The sequence below is a fragment of the Carcharodon carcharias genome, chromosome 11 (genome assembly GCF_017639515.1).
Source record: "Carcharodon carcharias isolate sCarCar2 chromosome 11, sCarCar2.pri, whole genome shotgun sequence".
Taxonomy (NCBI): domain Eukaryota; kingdom Metazoa; phylum Chordata; class Chondrichthyes; order Lamniformes; family Lamnidae; genus Carcharodon; species Carcharodon carcharias.
The window spans coordinates 50,892,305-50,906,148 of record NC_054477.1 but is presented as its reverse complement, the minus strand read 5'-3'; the positions used below and the strand labels follow the sequence as shown (position 1 = coordinate 50,906,148).

At 38.3% G+C, this 13,844-nt stretch overlaps 1 protein-coding gene across 4 annotated transcripts in view; it reads left to right on the top strand.

Annotated features, from left to right (window-relative positions):
• The window catches only part of wasf3b (WASP family member 3b), a 131,264-nt gene extending 118,600 nt beyond the window's left edge, over window positions 1-12,664 (top strand). For 3 of the 4 annotated variants that reach the window (XM_041200029.1, XM_041200027.1, XM_041200028.1), the window contains exons 7-10: window positions 1,543-1,709; window positions 6,128-6,430; window positions 8,397-8,764; window positions 10,958-12,664. In XM_041200029.1, the coding sequence (XP_041055963.1) occupies window positions 1,543-1,709; window positions 6,128-6,430; window positions 8,397-8,764; window positions 10,958-11,115 (996 nt within the window). In that variant the 3' untranslated portion in view covers window positions 11,116-12,664. The remainder of the gene's footprint in view (window positions 1-1,542; window positions 1,710-6,127; window positions 6,431-8,396; window positions 8,765-10,957) is intronic. The other variant, XM_041200030.1, reaches the window with a different exon arrangement.
• Window positions 12,665-13,844: the final 1,180 nt, after the last annotated feature.

Sequence of the window (13,844 nt, the reverse complement as noted above, 5' to 3'; positions counted from 1 at the left end):
AACATCTGCATTTTGAGCAGTGGCTGAGACTGTTACCTATGTTGTTGCATGGTAGTGCAGAACTTGAGTATTGCTGGAAAAAGAAACATGCTATTGAAGCTTTTTGCCTTGCACTCATCAGGACAGATGTAGGAAGGCCAAATTTTAAAGGGAGCAACAATTTATATTATGTGAGAAAATGATGCTGATTGGCAAATTGACTCTTGTCGAGGTGTTGACATGGAGAATGCACCAGGAAACTATTGTCCCCCAGGCTTTTGTTTAATTCAAAAAAGGCGCAGTGCTTTGACATGTTCCTTTTGCCTGCAGAGGACAAATCCCTGCTCATGAATATACAAAGCTTCTAGTAAGCAAAAGTGAGCTACATGGCGAGCCCGACTGATTAACTTAAATTGGTTGTTAGTGTAATTCTTAGCACTTGCTGAACAATCCCGAGTGTGCTATCAAATCACAGAATCACATCTAATTTTAGACATTATGTTATGAGATTTTCAAGCATAGGCTGGTTGAGTGTGGTCAGTACATTACAAACAGCCGCAGAGACGTGGGTTTGATATAATCCGCCAGTCATTGGGACATACAGCTTCCATAGCTGGCATTGCACCAGCAGCGAAATTCATATACCGCATTATTCATTTGTGTGGAAGGTAGAACGTCTTTTTGGCTTGATGGCAGCATCCTGTTAGTGGAAAATACCACCCATGTTACTACTGCATTGTGGTAGCCTGAAACAGCTAGCTTCACCTATTGCTTAAATTTTTGAGAGACCTTAACCTTCCAGGGTAATTTGAGGTAAACTGGGCACTTTTCAGGTCCAAAAGTGGCGGCCTTGGACCCATTCATGAGCATGTGTGATACACAGAGCAATGATTTGATTGGGATAGTCATTATGCCACAGGGCGAATAAGTGGCTTAGGAACAATTTACAAGATTGCAGATAAGGTCAGTCTTACAGCGCATGGATCTGAATGAATCACAATGCCTACAACGACTAATGTCGGTAGACAGTAATAGAGAAATCATTAGCGGATTTCTCAACTACCACATTAAGGAAAAGGAGGTCATCAGACTGCTCCATTTCAAAGGTAAATTTGAATGTGAGACGGAGTGCATTAAAGTGTGTCAGGAAATTCTTACATGCCACATATATCCATATGCAGGGACCTGTCTTCTGCGGGCAAAAGGAACATGTCCAAGCATTGCATCCTTTTTGAATTAAACAAAAGCCTGGGGACAATAGTCCCCTGGATCATTCTCCATGGCAAGACCTCAACCAATCCAACTTGCTAATGAATCAATGCTCTTTTCTCATGCAGTATAAACTGTTGCTCCTTTTGAAATTTGACATTCTTGTGTCTGTCCTGATAAGTGTCAGATGAAAAGCTTCGAATCCTTGTCTGTTTTTTCAATATTATCCATATTATTATTTTGGTTCACTTGCATTCTTAAGTTGAGCTGGGAGGCTTTTCCTAAAGAATTTTGTTTAAGCAACTGCTGCTGGTCTTATGTTTATTTCCTATATTGGTATGGTTTCCCCTCCAGAGAGAGAAACATAAGTTGAATTCAAACAGAAACCACCAAGTTAATGTGAGAAAAGTCAGAACAAGAAAAGAAGAATGGGAGAGAATGAAAATGGGCAAAGAGTTCATGACTGACGCAAAGGAACTGGAGCAGGCGGAGGGCATGAGAGAGGAGAAAATGCCTAAAGGGTTTGTTAGTTTTATTATCAAAGCCCTAACTGCTTTGGTACCAATCCTGCTTCAGGTCTTGTTTCAATGACTTTGCTGCATGAAAGCAGCAGTATCCTAATGGTCTTTTAATTGGGTTTACTGCTCTGATCAGTGACATGCTGGGGGCCATATGACTCCACATACTAAAAAAGCATCTTCATGCAGCAAAAAATCTTTCTTGGGTACTCTGGGTCTTTCCGTTTTATGAACTCTCTGCTCAACTAATTCAGAATGACAAATTTCTTTCTTCTAACTCTCTTCCAGTAGCTTCTTAAGTGCTCAGAAATGTTTTCAGTGCATTTAACAAATAAATCAATTTCAGTTTGTCTGTGCTGCCCTTTTTGGTATTGTGTTATAAATTGTTTAATATTTGTATTTTAAAGTCATATTTTAATTTATGTTGGAGAATCAGTGTGTTACTGATGAGGGGGAGAATTAACATAGATCATGGCGTATAAGTCGACATTTGAAGCTTCGAAGAATCCTTCCAAAATGGGGGGGCAACTTATATGCCAAGTATAAAATGTGAACCGCCAGTGTTGGTACAGGCGTGCCCATTTCTGTTCGTCGGTCACCATGTGTGGTCTGGCCTGTGCAGGCATGTCTTAAACTCCCATACATCTTCTTGGCAGCGGCCCATATTACCTGCTTCATCCCCTGCACTGGTTTATAAATATACCACTAAACATGTATCTCTGAGCTAAAAAAAATTGAGGCCAACTCCTAATGTGAGTATAGCCCAAACATGCCTTTATTAGCTGAAAAATGGGGAGTGGTTGGGGATAAAGAAGAGGTTGACTTATACAATGAGTATAGGCCTAAACATAAATTTTGGTGTGATAAAATGGGGTTGTCATATATGCTGGGTCGACTTATATGCTGCGATCTACAGTACTTACAAATTAAGTTCAAATGTACTCGTTCTTTAATACAATAGTACAAGTAATGCTTGAAAATACATGCTTCCAATTTAATTCTACAATATATATGGCTTATATTGTTAATTCATACAAATTTTGGGGAAATGATTTTAAAATGTATGCAGACTTTCTTATAAATATCAATTTATAAAGTAATGCAATCCTTTTCATCGTGTATTTTGTCATATGGTGGAGACAGAAAGTGCCAGGCCCATTTTTTAAGCTTTCTGCTATTCCACCAAATCAGTATTTTACTTTGATTCTATTCTTTTCCCACTTGTCCAGTTTCTACATGCAACTGTGGCACATTCATTTATTTTAACAATTTTAGGTTCTCTGGCAGTTTCTAATTCTCTAGCCCCAGTTGTCATCTTCTGTGTAGATGCAGCTCATATGCACCTCCCTCACACAGCAGAATGGTCTCATGTCTCTGCATTTCTTTGTCAAGTGGCATCTCAAATGCCTTCATCCATAATCAGTCTCCTCTGCTTGACTAAACTTGTTTTTGCCTTCACCAATTTCTCTTACTAACTAAAGCTAAAGCATATGGAATTGGAGGTAACCTTGTGATATGACATGGTTTAATACTGCTTTAGGACGTAGCAGGTAGATAGTAGCGGTAAAGGAAACGTACTCATTGATGAAATGTGACAAGTGGTGTTTTACAGGGATCTGTACTGGGCACCAGTTTTTCACCACATATATCAGTGACTTGGATGAAGAAACAGAGCTGTATATCCAAGTTTACTGGTGGCTCTGAGTTAGGAGGGACAGTAAGTTGTGTAGATGGGAGCAAGAGGTTACAAAGTAACACAGATAAATTAAAAGACTGGGCAAAACTGTGACATATGGTATTCAATATGAGGCAGTGTTAGATCATCCACTTTGGATCCAAAGCTAAGCTGAGTCAAATAAGATTGCAAACAGCCTGGTTTAGCCTGCGAAGGTGACCAGGAAGGGAAATGAAATTGATAGCCAAAGAACAGAGCTCTTGTCAAGGGGTTAAGGATAGTATCTGCAGGTTTCCCAATGTTTCATGCAAAGAAATTTCAACTCATCTAAGACTAGATGCTGGACAAACAATCTGACAATGCAGAGGTGGTGTTGAGGTAGCTCTGGGTGTTTCAGCCAATTTTAGCTCTCAAATTTCAATTCCACAACCTTAAGGGGAAGAAATTTCCAAATATCCAACAATTGTGGGGAAAAGCATTTCATGTTTTCACTCCCGAATGGCTTAACTTTAAATTTAATGTTATACCCTCTTGTTCTGGATTCCCTCACCAGAGGAAATAGTTTTTCTGTAATTACCCTGTTGAATACTTTTATCATTTTACACACCTAAATAAAATCACCCTCAACTTTTATATACTCAAGGCTATACAAGCCAAGTTTATTCAACCTATCTTCGTAATTTAATGCTGTTAAGGAGAGAGTTCCAGGATTTTGACCCAGTGACAGTGAAAGAACAGCGATATATTTCCAAGTCATGATGGTGAGTGGCTTGGAGGGGAACTTCCAGGTGGTGGTGTTCCCATATATCTGCTGCCCTTGTCCTTCCAGATGGTAGTGGTTGTGGGTTTGAGAGTCCAGGTACACAAATCACTAAAAGCAGCTGCGTAAGTGCAAAAAGTAATCAAAAGGGCTGATGTTATGTTGACCATTACCTCAAATGGGATTAAATACAAAAAGGAGGAACCTCTATGTTTCAGTGATAAAGATTCTTGGTCATAGCCCATTTGGAGTACTGTACTGCATCTGCTTTTGCACAACATCTTGGGAGGGATATATTAGCATTAAGTTCTGGGAAGGAAGGCCCATGGTTGGCCTTCCTGCCCCACTGCATATTGAGGCCTGTAAGTGGCCAATTAATGACCTGACATTACTTAACCTGCAGCCTGGATTGCTCTGCCATCCTGGGACTTCAGTAGATATTTTTCCTGCAGCAGCCAACATCACCTCTGTGGCACGGCTGAGCATAAGAGCCGCCTCTAATTGGCTGGTAGCTCTCAGTAGGCAAGACTTCCACCACCACCACCACCACCACCACCACCCCACCCCCCCCCCCCCCCCCCAGCCGGGAGGCCAGATGGCCAGATCCCCAATGCCTCAACAAGATTCTGCCCACTATCTTTACACCTCTCTCTCCTTTAAAGGCCCTTCTAAAAACCTTGCCCTTTGACCAAGCTTTTGGTTGCCAGCTCTAATGTTCCCTCCTTTCATTCAGTGGTCATGTTTCTGTCTGATTGCACTCCTGTGGAAAATCCTTGGGACGTTTAACAGTGCTATATAAATGCAGATTGTTGTTACACCCAAAATGTTAATCTCTCATTCCTTTGTCGATATTGACAACCATGCTATGCATCTTCAGCAGTTATGTTTTTATTTCTTCCACCCTAAGGATTTAACTATAGGGAAGTTGCAATTAAGCATCTGCAAAAAAGACCACACAACTAAGAAACAGAAACTTCATTCTACTTAGATCGCCATTGTTTTAAAAATCTAGAACTTTGTTGGAGTTGTGTTTTTATTGGGAGAATGAGGTGGGAGTAATGGCAGTCATCTTTGTTCCACGCGGTGGGTACTTTTGCAAGTCTGTTGGGTAAGGTTAGGCTTTAGGAGGAAAGACTCTGACAGGTTCACATAAAATCTACTAATACTCACTGCTGTCTTATTTCTTTATCTTTTTATGGGTTGTCCGTCACTGTCAAGGCCACCAGTATTGTTGCCCATCTCTAATTGCCCTTGAACTGAGTGGTTTGTTAGGCCACTTCAGAGGGCAGTTAAGAGTCAGCCGCATTGCTGTGGGTCTGGAGTCACATGTTGGCCATATTGGGTAAGGGTGACATTCCTTCCCTAAAGAACATTAGTGAACCAGATGGGCTTTTACAAAAAGTGATATTTCACATTTATTAATGAATTTAAATTCCACCAGATGTCATGGTGGGATTTGAATCCGTATCCCCAGTGTATTAATCTGGGCTACTGGATTACTAGCTCCATGACACTACCACTACCCCACCATCTCCCCCTTATTAAATGTTGTCTCATCAGGGTTTGTATTTTATTCTTACCCAGCTTGCAGATCAATGACTTAATGAATGTCGCTTTCAAATCTATCTTCTTGTTACATATTCTGGTGCATCACAAATTTTGATAATCAAGGTTTTATGACCTTTTTTAAATTAGATTGCATGAAAAGTAAAATTTAGGTTTGTGAAGATGATGCATTCTATATTTGAGTAAATATTTGCTTGTTATATGCTTTATTGCAACAGTGCTTTGCAGAAATTTGAAAATCAACCAAATTTTCTGAAGGCCCAAAGTTAAACATATTAAGTTTTGGTTGGAGAATGCTCAATTAGCATACTAGATTTCAGTTTTGATATTATGCTTTGAAACCTAATCATGGAACACTTTCCAGAGTACTTACCATTACATTTTGAATATGAAATATTTTGTCTCTGCTTTTGACACCAGATCTCATGGATCAGATCTTACAGATTACCCGTACCCTGCTACCCCAAACCATGTTCATCATTCGCTGCAGCAGCAGCAAATGCCAGCTTCATACATGTCTGGTGATAACCAACAGCAAATGTTAACTGGAAATCATGCCCAGGAACATGACTACAGAGCCTCTACAACAGCATTCAGACATGGTACTCTGAACAGGCCTCAACAACCTCCGCCACCTCCACCACCAACTACTGTAAATGGTGGTGCTCCACCACCACCACCTCCACCACCACCACCACCACAACAACAACCAGTGGATTACAGGTAAATCCCATCAGTTGTGAAAATATTATGAAGTCTTGAATTGTAACCCATTTCCTCTAAGGCAATCATTTGCAACCTTTAGAGCAGTATTTTGTATTTTTGTTTTTATTTACCTGTATTGTATGTGATTAGAAATTAAACTGATTGCTTATTAGTCTGCTACAGGATACACCAATATTGATTTCAAATTCACCAATATTAGAAATTCATGGCATTTTGTTACCTTGTACATAATATACTTAAAGTGCCTCAACAGTTTTGATATATTGCAATATCTAATTGTCTGTTTACATCTAGGTATTTTTTTTTCACTTTCTTCTGTAATAAAGCCTTTCTCTCGTTTTTATGGGAATATGTTATTGGCCTGCCAGTCACTTAAGAGGATATACTGGCAAAAGGGAAATATACATTTGTATCAGTCTGATAGATCTGCATCCTTCTGTTTGTCCATTGGGTGCAACAAAATAAACCCTTGAAATGTAGCTTCACAAGTTGGCACAGAAGAGAGCTTAAAGCTGTTAAATTGTGTGTATCTGAAGCTTTTAAAAGTTCAGTATGGGACACAGTAGTCCCAATTTTAACTCTAGATGGGAACCAGGCTGGCATGGACTGAGGTAGCCAGAAAGCCGTTGTGCCCTCACAGCGCTAGACTCTGGGATTTTAACTTTAATGTGAGAAATTGTATATGGCCAGCAGGTGGGAGCACAATGTTGCATGGGAAGGGGCTGCAGCTGGAAACCAAAGGAACAATCAGTTGTGCTCAAGTAAATTGAAAGAGAAAGGCAGTCCAGGGTAGGGAAGGTTCTAAATTTGTCACTTGAGGCATGTTGTGGACTTGTGCTCTCGCAGTGATAATGTACCCAAATTACATAAAATATGAGTCAATATAAGTAGTTCAGTGGTTCCAAAACACTGTCTATATTGTTAAATGGTAAAAAAACAGAAAATATTGAAAATATGTAGAAAGTTGGAGCCTTTTGCTCCATGCCTAGGAAATAAATGATCCCCACACACAAGGCAGAGGAAAGTCAGCCCTCAAACGCATTACCTATACTGTACAGGCTGAGTAATTACTTTATAATTAAACAAGTGATAAGTTCCCAAAATATTTAAAAGTAGCTGAATGTATTAACAAAAATGTTTAAACGTGATCTAGCCTCATTCTTTAAACTGAATTATTGTAACATTTTAGATTCAAAATGTTAGGTTACCTACTTTCAAGTACAGAATAATCCTCCCCCCTCCCACTGCCCCCCACCTTCTCTCTACCCTTTCTCTGAGTTAGTATTGAGTATTGAGCCTATTATTTCTAATTAAGCAACCAACACACTACCATGGGATTGATGCCCAGTACAAGTAGGTGGGAAGGCAACAGTTGTTCACCTCTCAGATACTGAGACTAACTTGTCTCTCATTATTGATATTTTAATGTGCTGATATCCCATCAGACACTCATTTGGAGCATATCTTTAGTGAAGTGAACTTAAGATTTTCAGCAGGAAAACTTGTAAGTCATTTTAAGAGTTCATAAACAAAACATTCATTGTGAAATATTACTTTAATTGAAAGAAGGCATTTTTGCTTGTCACAATTCTACACAAGAAGATTTTTGCAAAATGTAAAAAAACTGCATTTGGTTAGGGTTAGCTATTTGCATATTTGCTGTGTTTTGGCATTACCTAAAACATAACTATAGGTGTTCCTTGATGGATCATTTAGTTCTTCTCATGGAGACATATGGGATAAAACAAGCTTTTATTTTTGTTGGTGGGATGATTGACCAGTTTCTTTGCCTTTGAGTTAATACTGTCCTGTAATGTTCTGAGCAGAGATTAGAGAATATTGCACTTTAGTTAATATAAATTTTAAGAGTATGAAAATAGCCAAGGTTTCCTGAAAAGAAAATGTTGAGATGCTTATGTTGAATGCCATGTTAAAACTAAATAAACTTTATTATTCATTAAAGCATGCCAGCTTCTCAAATGATGGAGTACTACGCTTCTGCTGGCCCTCCTCTGCTTCCTCCTGGTCCAGTAATTCCTTCAGCACAAACTGCTTTTGTCAGTCCTGTCCAAGTGCCTACTCCTCCAGCTTCCCATCCTGGATCAATGGTGGGGGTTGCATATTCTTCCCCACCCCCACCTGGAGCAGCTCCACCACCTGGTCCCCCTGGACCGCCTCCTCCTCCTCCACCACCAGCTCCACCAGCGCCACCTTCTTCCCTTGCTTCTTCTCCAATGCACTGTCAGCTTGTGATTGAAAACAAACGGTATGAACCAACAGGCACTCCTCTCAATGATGCCAGAAGTGACCTTCTTGCTGCTATTCGTATGGGTAAGTAAGGAATGTGCATTTAATTTTTTTTGCTCTTGCAGAGACCCAGTACAGACATGACAGGCTGAATGGACTCCTTCTGTGGTTTAACCATTAATCATTGGGGCGAGGGATCAGGGGTGTATTTCCACAGGTGCTCTCCCAATACTCTACAATAACTTTGGCAGAAGAGCCATGGAAACTCCAGAGTAGCAGCATAAATTCTTTCTAATTGGATGCTGAAACCAGCACCTGTGATTTATCAGTATTTTCTCTGTTCTCAAGCCACAATTGACAACTTCCACTTGGAAAGAACCTTGCAAAAACTGATTACACGCCACATTATAGAATGGATGATGGGAGGAGTGAATCAGTTGCAATTTTCTCTGACTCATTAAAATAATTTACTCCACCTTTGAACATCCTCCCAAACTAATATCAATAAAAGTGTTATTTTGAATAAGGGAATTAAGATAAAAATGAGATATCCACACTCCTAAAAAGCAAGAATGTTTTTACCACCTGTAGAGTTGGCTGATTTCCAAGTGTTATGTGCCAGTTTTTTTCTCTTTTTGTGGGTATTAATGGAAAAGAAACCAGTTGTTCTATCCATGTGAATGTTTTCTTTGGAACTTGGCTGTTTTCCTTAACCACTATCCAGACCTGAATGGGACAGAAAACAATCTCTTGCGATATGCTCATACATTGTTCTGGCATAATTAAATTAAATATGGTTCCTCATACATAGATAGTTGAGCTTCTCACGATATGACTGTTCTTTTATTTTCCTAGGTGTTTTTCTTATCCTTAACTCAACTTCAATGAAAATATTTTTCCCTGTAAGGAGTTTTTTTTCATTATGTATTGATGAGACATGCATTTAAGGATGGAATGGTTATACCTTTCAGAATTCCACCAGATTTCTTACAAATTGGAGATTATGTTATATATATTTATTTGGGGAATTACTGGCACGTAACACTTGGAAGTCAATCATCTCTACAGGCGATAAATACATTTTTTTTAGGAGCATGGATATCTCATTTTTATTTTATTTCCCTTATCAATAAAGGTGTTATTTTGAATATTAGTTTGGGAGGGTGTTCAAAGCTGGAATAAACTATTTTAACTTGGGTCAGAGAAAATTACAACTGATTCAGTGCCCCCATTATCCATTCTATAATGTGGTGTGCAATCAATCTTTGCAACATTTGTATATAAATAATCGAATAGTAAACTGTGGATATGGAATATAGTTTGGGGTGAGTGCAACACCTATGGAAATAGAAATTAAATAGGTGCATGAAAAAATCTGCTTTTGTTTAACTGATTCAAGTCTGAACTGTCATTAATGATTCTAGGTCTAGGTATGTAGGCATAAAACTAGAAAGTGTTGGAAAAGCTCAGGTTTGGCAGCATCTGTGGAGAGAGAAATGGAGTTAACATTTCATGTCTCTTTGGAATTGAAGAGAGGTGGAAATGTGATGGGTTTTATGCTGTTTAAAAAGTGGGGAGGGTCAGGTAAAACAAAAGAAGATAAGAGATAGGTTAGAGGGTGCAGGAGATTAAATAACAAAGACATCAAGGAACAAAAAACAAAGAGAGTGGTAATGGTTGTAGTAAAGAAACAAAGCATTAGTTCAATACTTACTTTGGACCCTGCTTTGTTTCCTTACTACAATCATTACCACTCCCTTTGCCTTTCGTTCCATGACATCTTTGTTATTTAACCTCTTGCGCCATCTAATCTATCCTTAACTTTCCCTTTTGTTTTACCTGACACCCTCCCCTCCACCCCCAACTTTTTCAACCGCACAAAACCCATTACATTTGTATCTCTCTTCAGTTCCGAAAAAGTCATATTGGACTCAAAATGTCAACTCTGTTCCTCTCTTCCCAGCTGTTGCTAGACCTCTTGAGTTTTTCCAGCACTTTTTATTTTTATTTCAGATTTCCAGCATTTTCAGTATTTTGCTTTTATCTTTCTTGTATATTTTAGTTCCCTGCTGTAAAGTTCATATTTGTTGAATGTAATTGAAAACTTCAATAACAGAAAAAATGTATTCTGAATGGAGTTTTATGTTTTAAGTTCTTAAATTCAATATTTTTGAAGAAACAAACGGGTTAGCTTGCTATGCATGTGGTTCAACAAATGCCATCATTGGTTTTTAAAATAACCTTATAGATTTACTGGAATCAACTTTCTTACTCTAGGTATTCAGCTAAAAAAGGTTCAAGAGCAACGTGAGCAAGAAGCTAAACGAGAGCCAGTTGGGAATGATGTAGCAACTATTCTGTCAAGGCGTATTGCTGTGGAATATAGTGATTCAGATGATGATTCAGAGTTTGATGAAAATGACTGGTCAGATTAACTTCACTTCAGTGATGCTAATAATTTAATGTGAAGTCACAAAATAATGTGAGACAAATCTGAAACAGTATAGTTATAATGATTTTAATGGATTTTAGGTCAGAAAGCAGAATTCAAGCTGAGGCTGTTATGAATGTTTCAAAAGTTAGTGATTTAATTGCATTGAATTATGTAAGTACACCCCCCCAGGAGTATCGATGTATAATTTAAACATTGTAGAAATATAAACTTTTCATTTACAAAGAACATGCTATGTAAGAACAGATTAAGTAGCTCATATTTAGTGCCAATTAATATGCCATTTAATTATTAGTTTCAGTGTTATTGAAAATGCTTCATTGACCTCTATTGAGCAACGTTTTTGACTCAGTGGCCATAGAAAGTGAACCTATCTTTTTTTGGGACAGCTGGATGTATTGGACTGTGTGGAAACTCAACAATGTGCTTAAGAATCCTCCAAACTAAACTCTTAAGAAGTGCGCATATGTAAAGTTTTCGTTTGCATGACATGGAATGCACAATCATTCTCTGTAGGAGTACACCTCACTTATCTAAACCCAGAGAACTTCAGTAGTCAGTGAGAACAAAAGTTTATTGATCCTACTCCACAACCCACCTCCCTAGTCACCCAGTGTAAATACTTACCAGTATAAAGAAAGCACTGCTTAGCTTTTGACAGCCTGTCCTGGTGGGACCATTCTGCTGTATGAGTGTTGTTTTATAGGGTTATTTGGAGCTAAATGGGAAGAATCCCAGATCCCAGTGACAAATCTACCCATCAGTCAAAACAATGAATTAGCCTTTTAATTATCAGCGGTGCCCTGGAATACTATGGATCTGCTGGTTCAGGAACTGGAATACTGACACTTCTATGAGGATTTAATTCCTAATCGACGATGATATCACCTTGGATCCAGAAACCCCACATATCTCACTTTGGCCAAGGAGGATAGTCACTTGCTGAACATGAAATAAAGCTCAGTCTTCACTAAACCTCTATGACCATCATCCATATAGTATAAACCTTAAGTATCATAATTGCAAAATAGCTAGGCATAAAACTAACCTACAGTTAAGACTTATCAATTTTTAGCTCTACCAGCTTTATTTTGTGATGAAAATTAAAGAATTGCCCATACAAACTATTATAAATTGGAAAAAAATAATGTAATTGAATACTACATAGAAATGTTAGACTATTCTGATAATATATAGTATTTCTATGAAGTAGTAAACAGATATATTGCCAATAGCTCTAAATTTATTTTATTTTCTGTATGCATTATCATAGATATATTTGTAACTAATTCAAGTAAAATGTGTTTATTTGGTATTATTTGTGAGTTTTAACATTTTTGTAGTAATACTTAACAACTTTCAAATAATGTAACAAAACCCACCTTGTATAACACTGCTTATGCTTAATTTGTTTCATACTGAATTTTCCTTTATAGCAAATAATTTTTTTCTACTCTTGTACATGGATGTGTAAAATTATAATGCTGGAAATTATAAAAGTGAATTCAAATAAACTAAACCCCAACACAAAACATTTATTCCTAGAGTTTTCGTATTTCATTCAAACACCTGACCAACATTAGAGGGGATGATGTTCAGGTGTAAACATTTATAGCTTTTAGAACTGTAACTTAGTGCATTGGATCCACTGGAATTTCCATCAGGGTATGGAAGGGCTGAACTTCTGACAGTGCCTGTCATCCTCATGACCCCATTCCAAATCCCAGGAACAGAGTCATTCACATATTAAGGTCAGGTGTCCTTGCCAATGCTGGGAACTACTGGGACATCCACTTTCTGCAGCCCATGTTCAAATGACATTTGATTAATCTGGGATAGATTGCAATTTGAATATGGCATTGTGATGCCCATGTATCTTGCTGTATGGCATATCCTCTTGCTGCATGCAAGTGTACCACTGGTTGTATCTGATGGGATCCTGCCAGATACACCCACAAATTGACATTGGGACGGGGTTGCAGTCAAAGAAGCACCTGCTACCCTCTGAATCGGAAGCTCTTAATGCAGTGAAGAAATACCCACATTTTCTTCCGCTCTGTTCAAAATTTTCTAAATTACCTCCCCATTACAGTGTGGAATTTCTAAGCATATTCAGAGATTTCTAATTTTTTATGAACAGAGGTGGCCCAACGCCTACCTTCGCTAAATTATCCTTTTGTAAAAATTGAAGTGTCAGCCGTGGCTCCATTATAGAATTCTGAATTTTGAGACAGAAGTCTGAAGGTTCAAATCCCATTCCATGAACTGAGCACTTAACTTTGGCTGATAATCCAGTGCAGTCCAGCAGGAAGTGTCATCTTTCGGATGAAAGGTTAAATAAAGACACCTTTTTGCCCCTTCAGGTGGATGTGAAATATTCCATGACTCTTTTTGATGAAGAGCAGAGGATTTCCTGACACCCTGCCCAACATTTATCCCTGAACCAACATCACTACAGTCTGTTTGTCATTTTTCTCATTGCTGTTTATGGTTCCTTGTGCACAAATTGGCTGCTGTGCTTTCCTACATTATAACAGTAACTGCATTTCAAAAGTACTTAATTGGCTGTGAAGTGCTTTGGGAGTTGAGAAAAGTGCTATATAAATGCAAGTCCTTTCTTTGGACACTCGAGTCCAAAATATTTGAGCATGTGTGTAACAACTTATTTCTGTACACTAGTTAACACTCCAAATCACTACTTATGTGACCAAA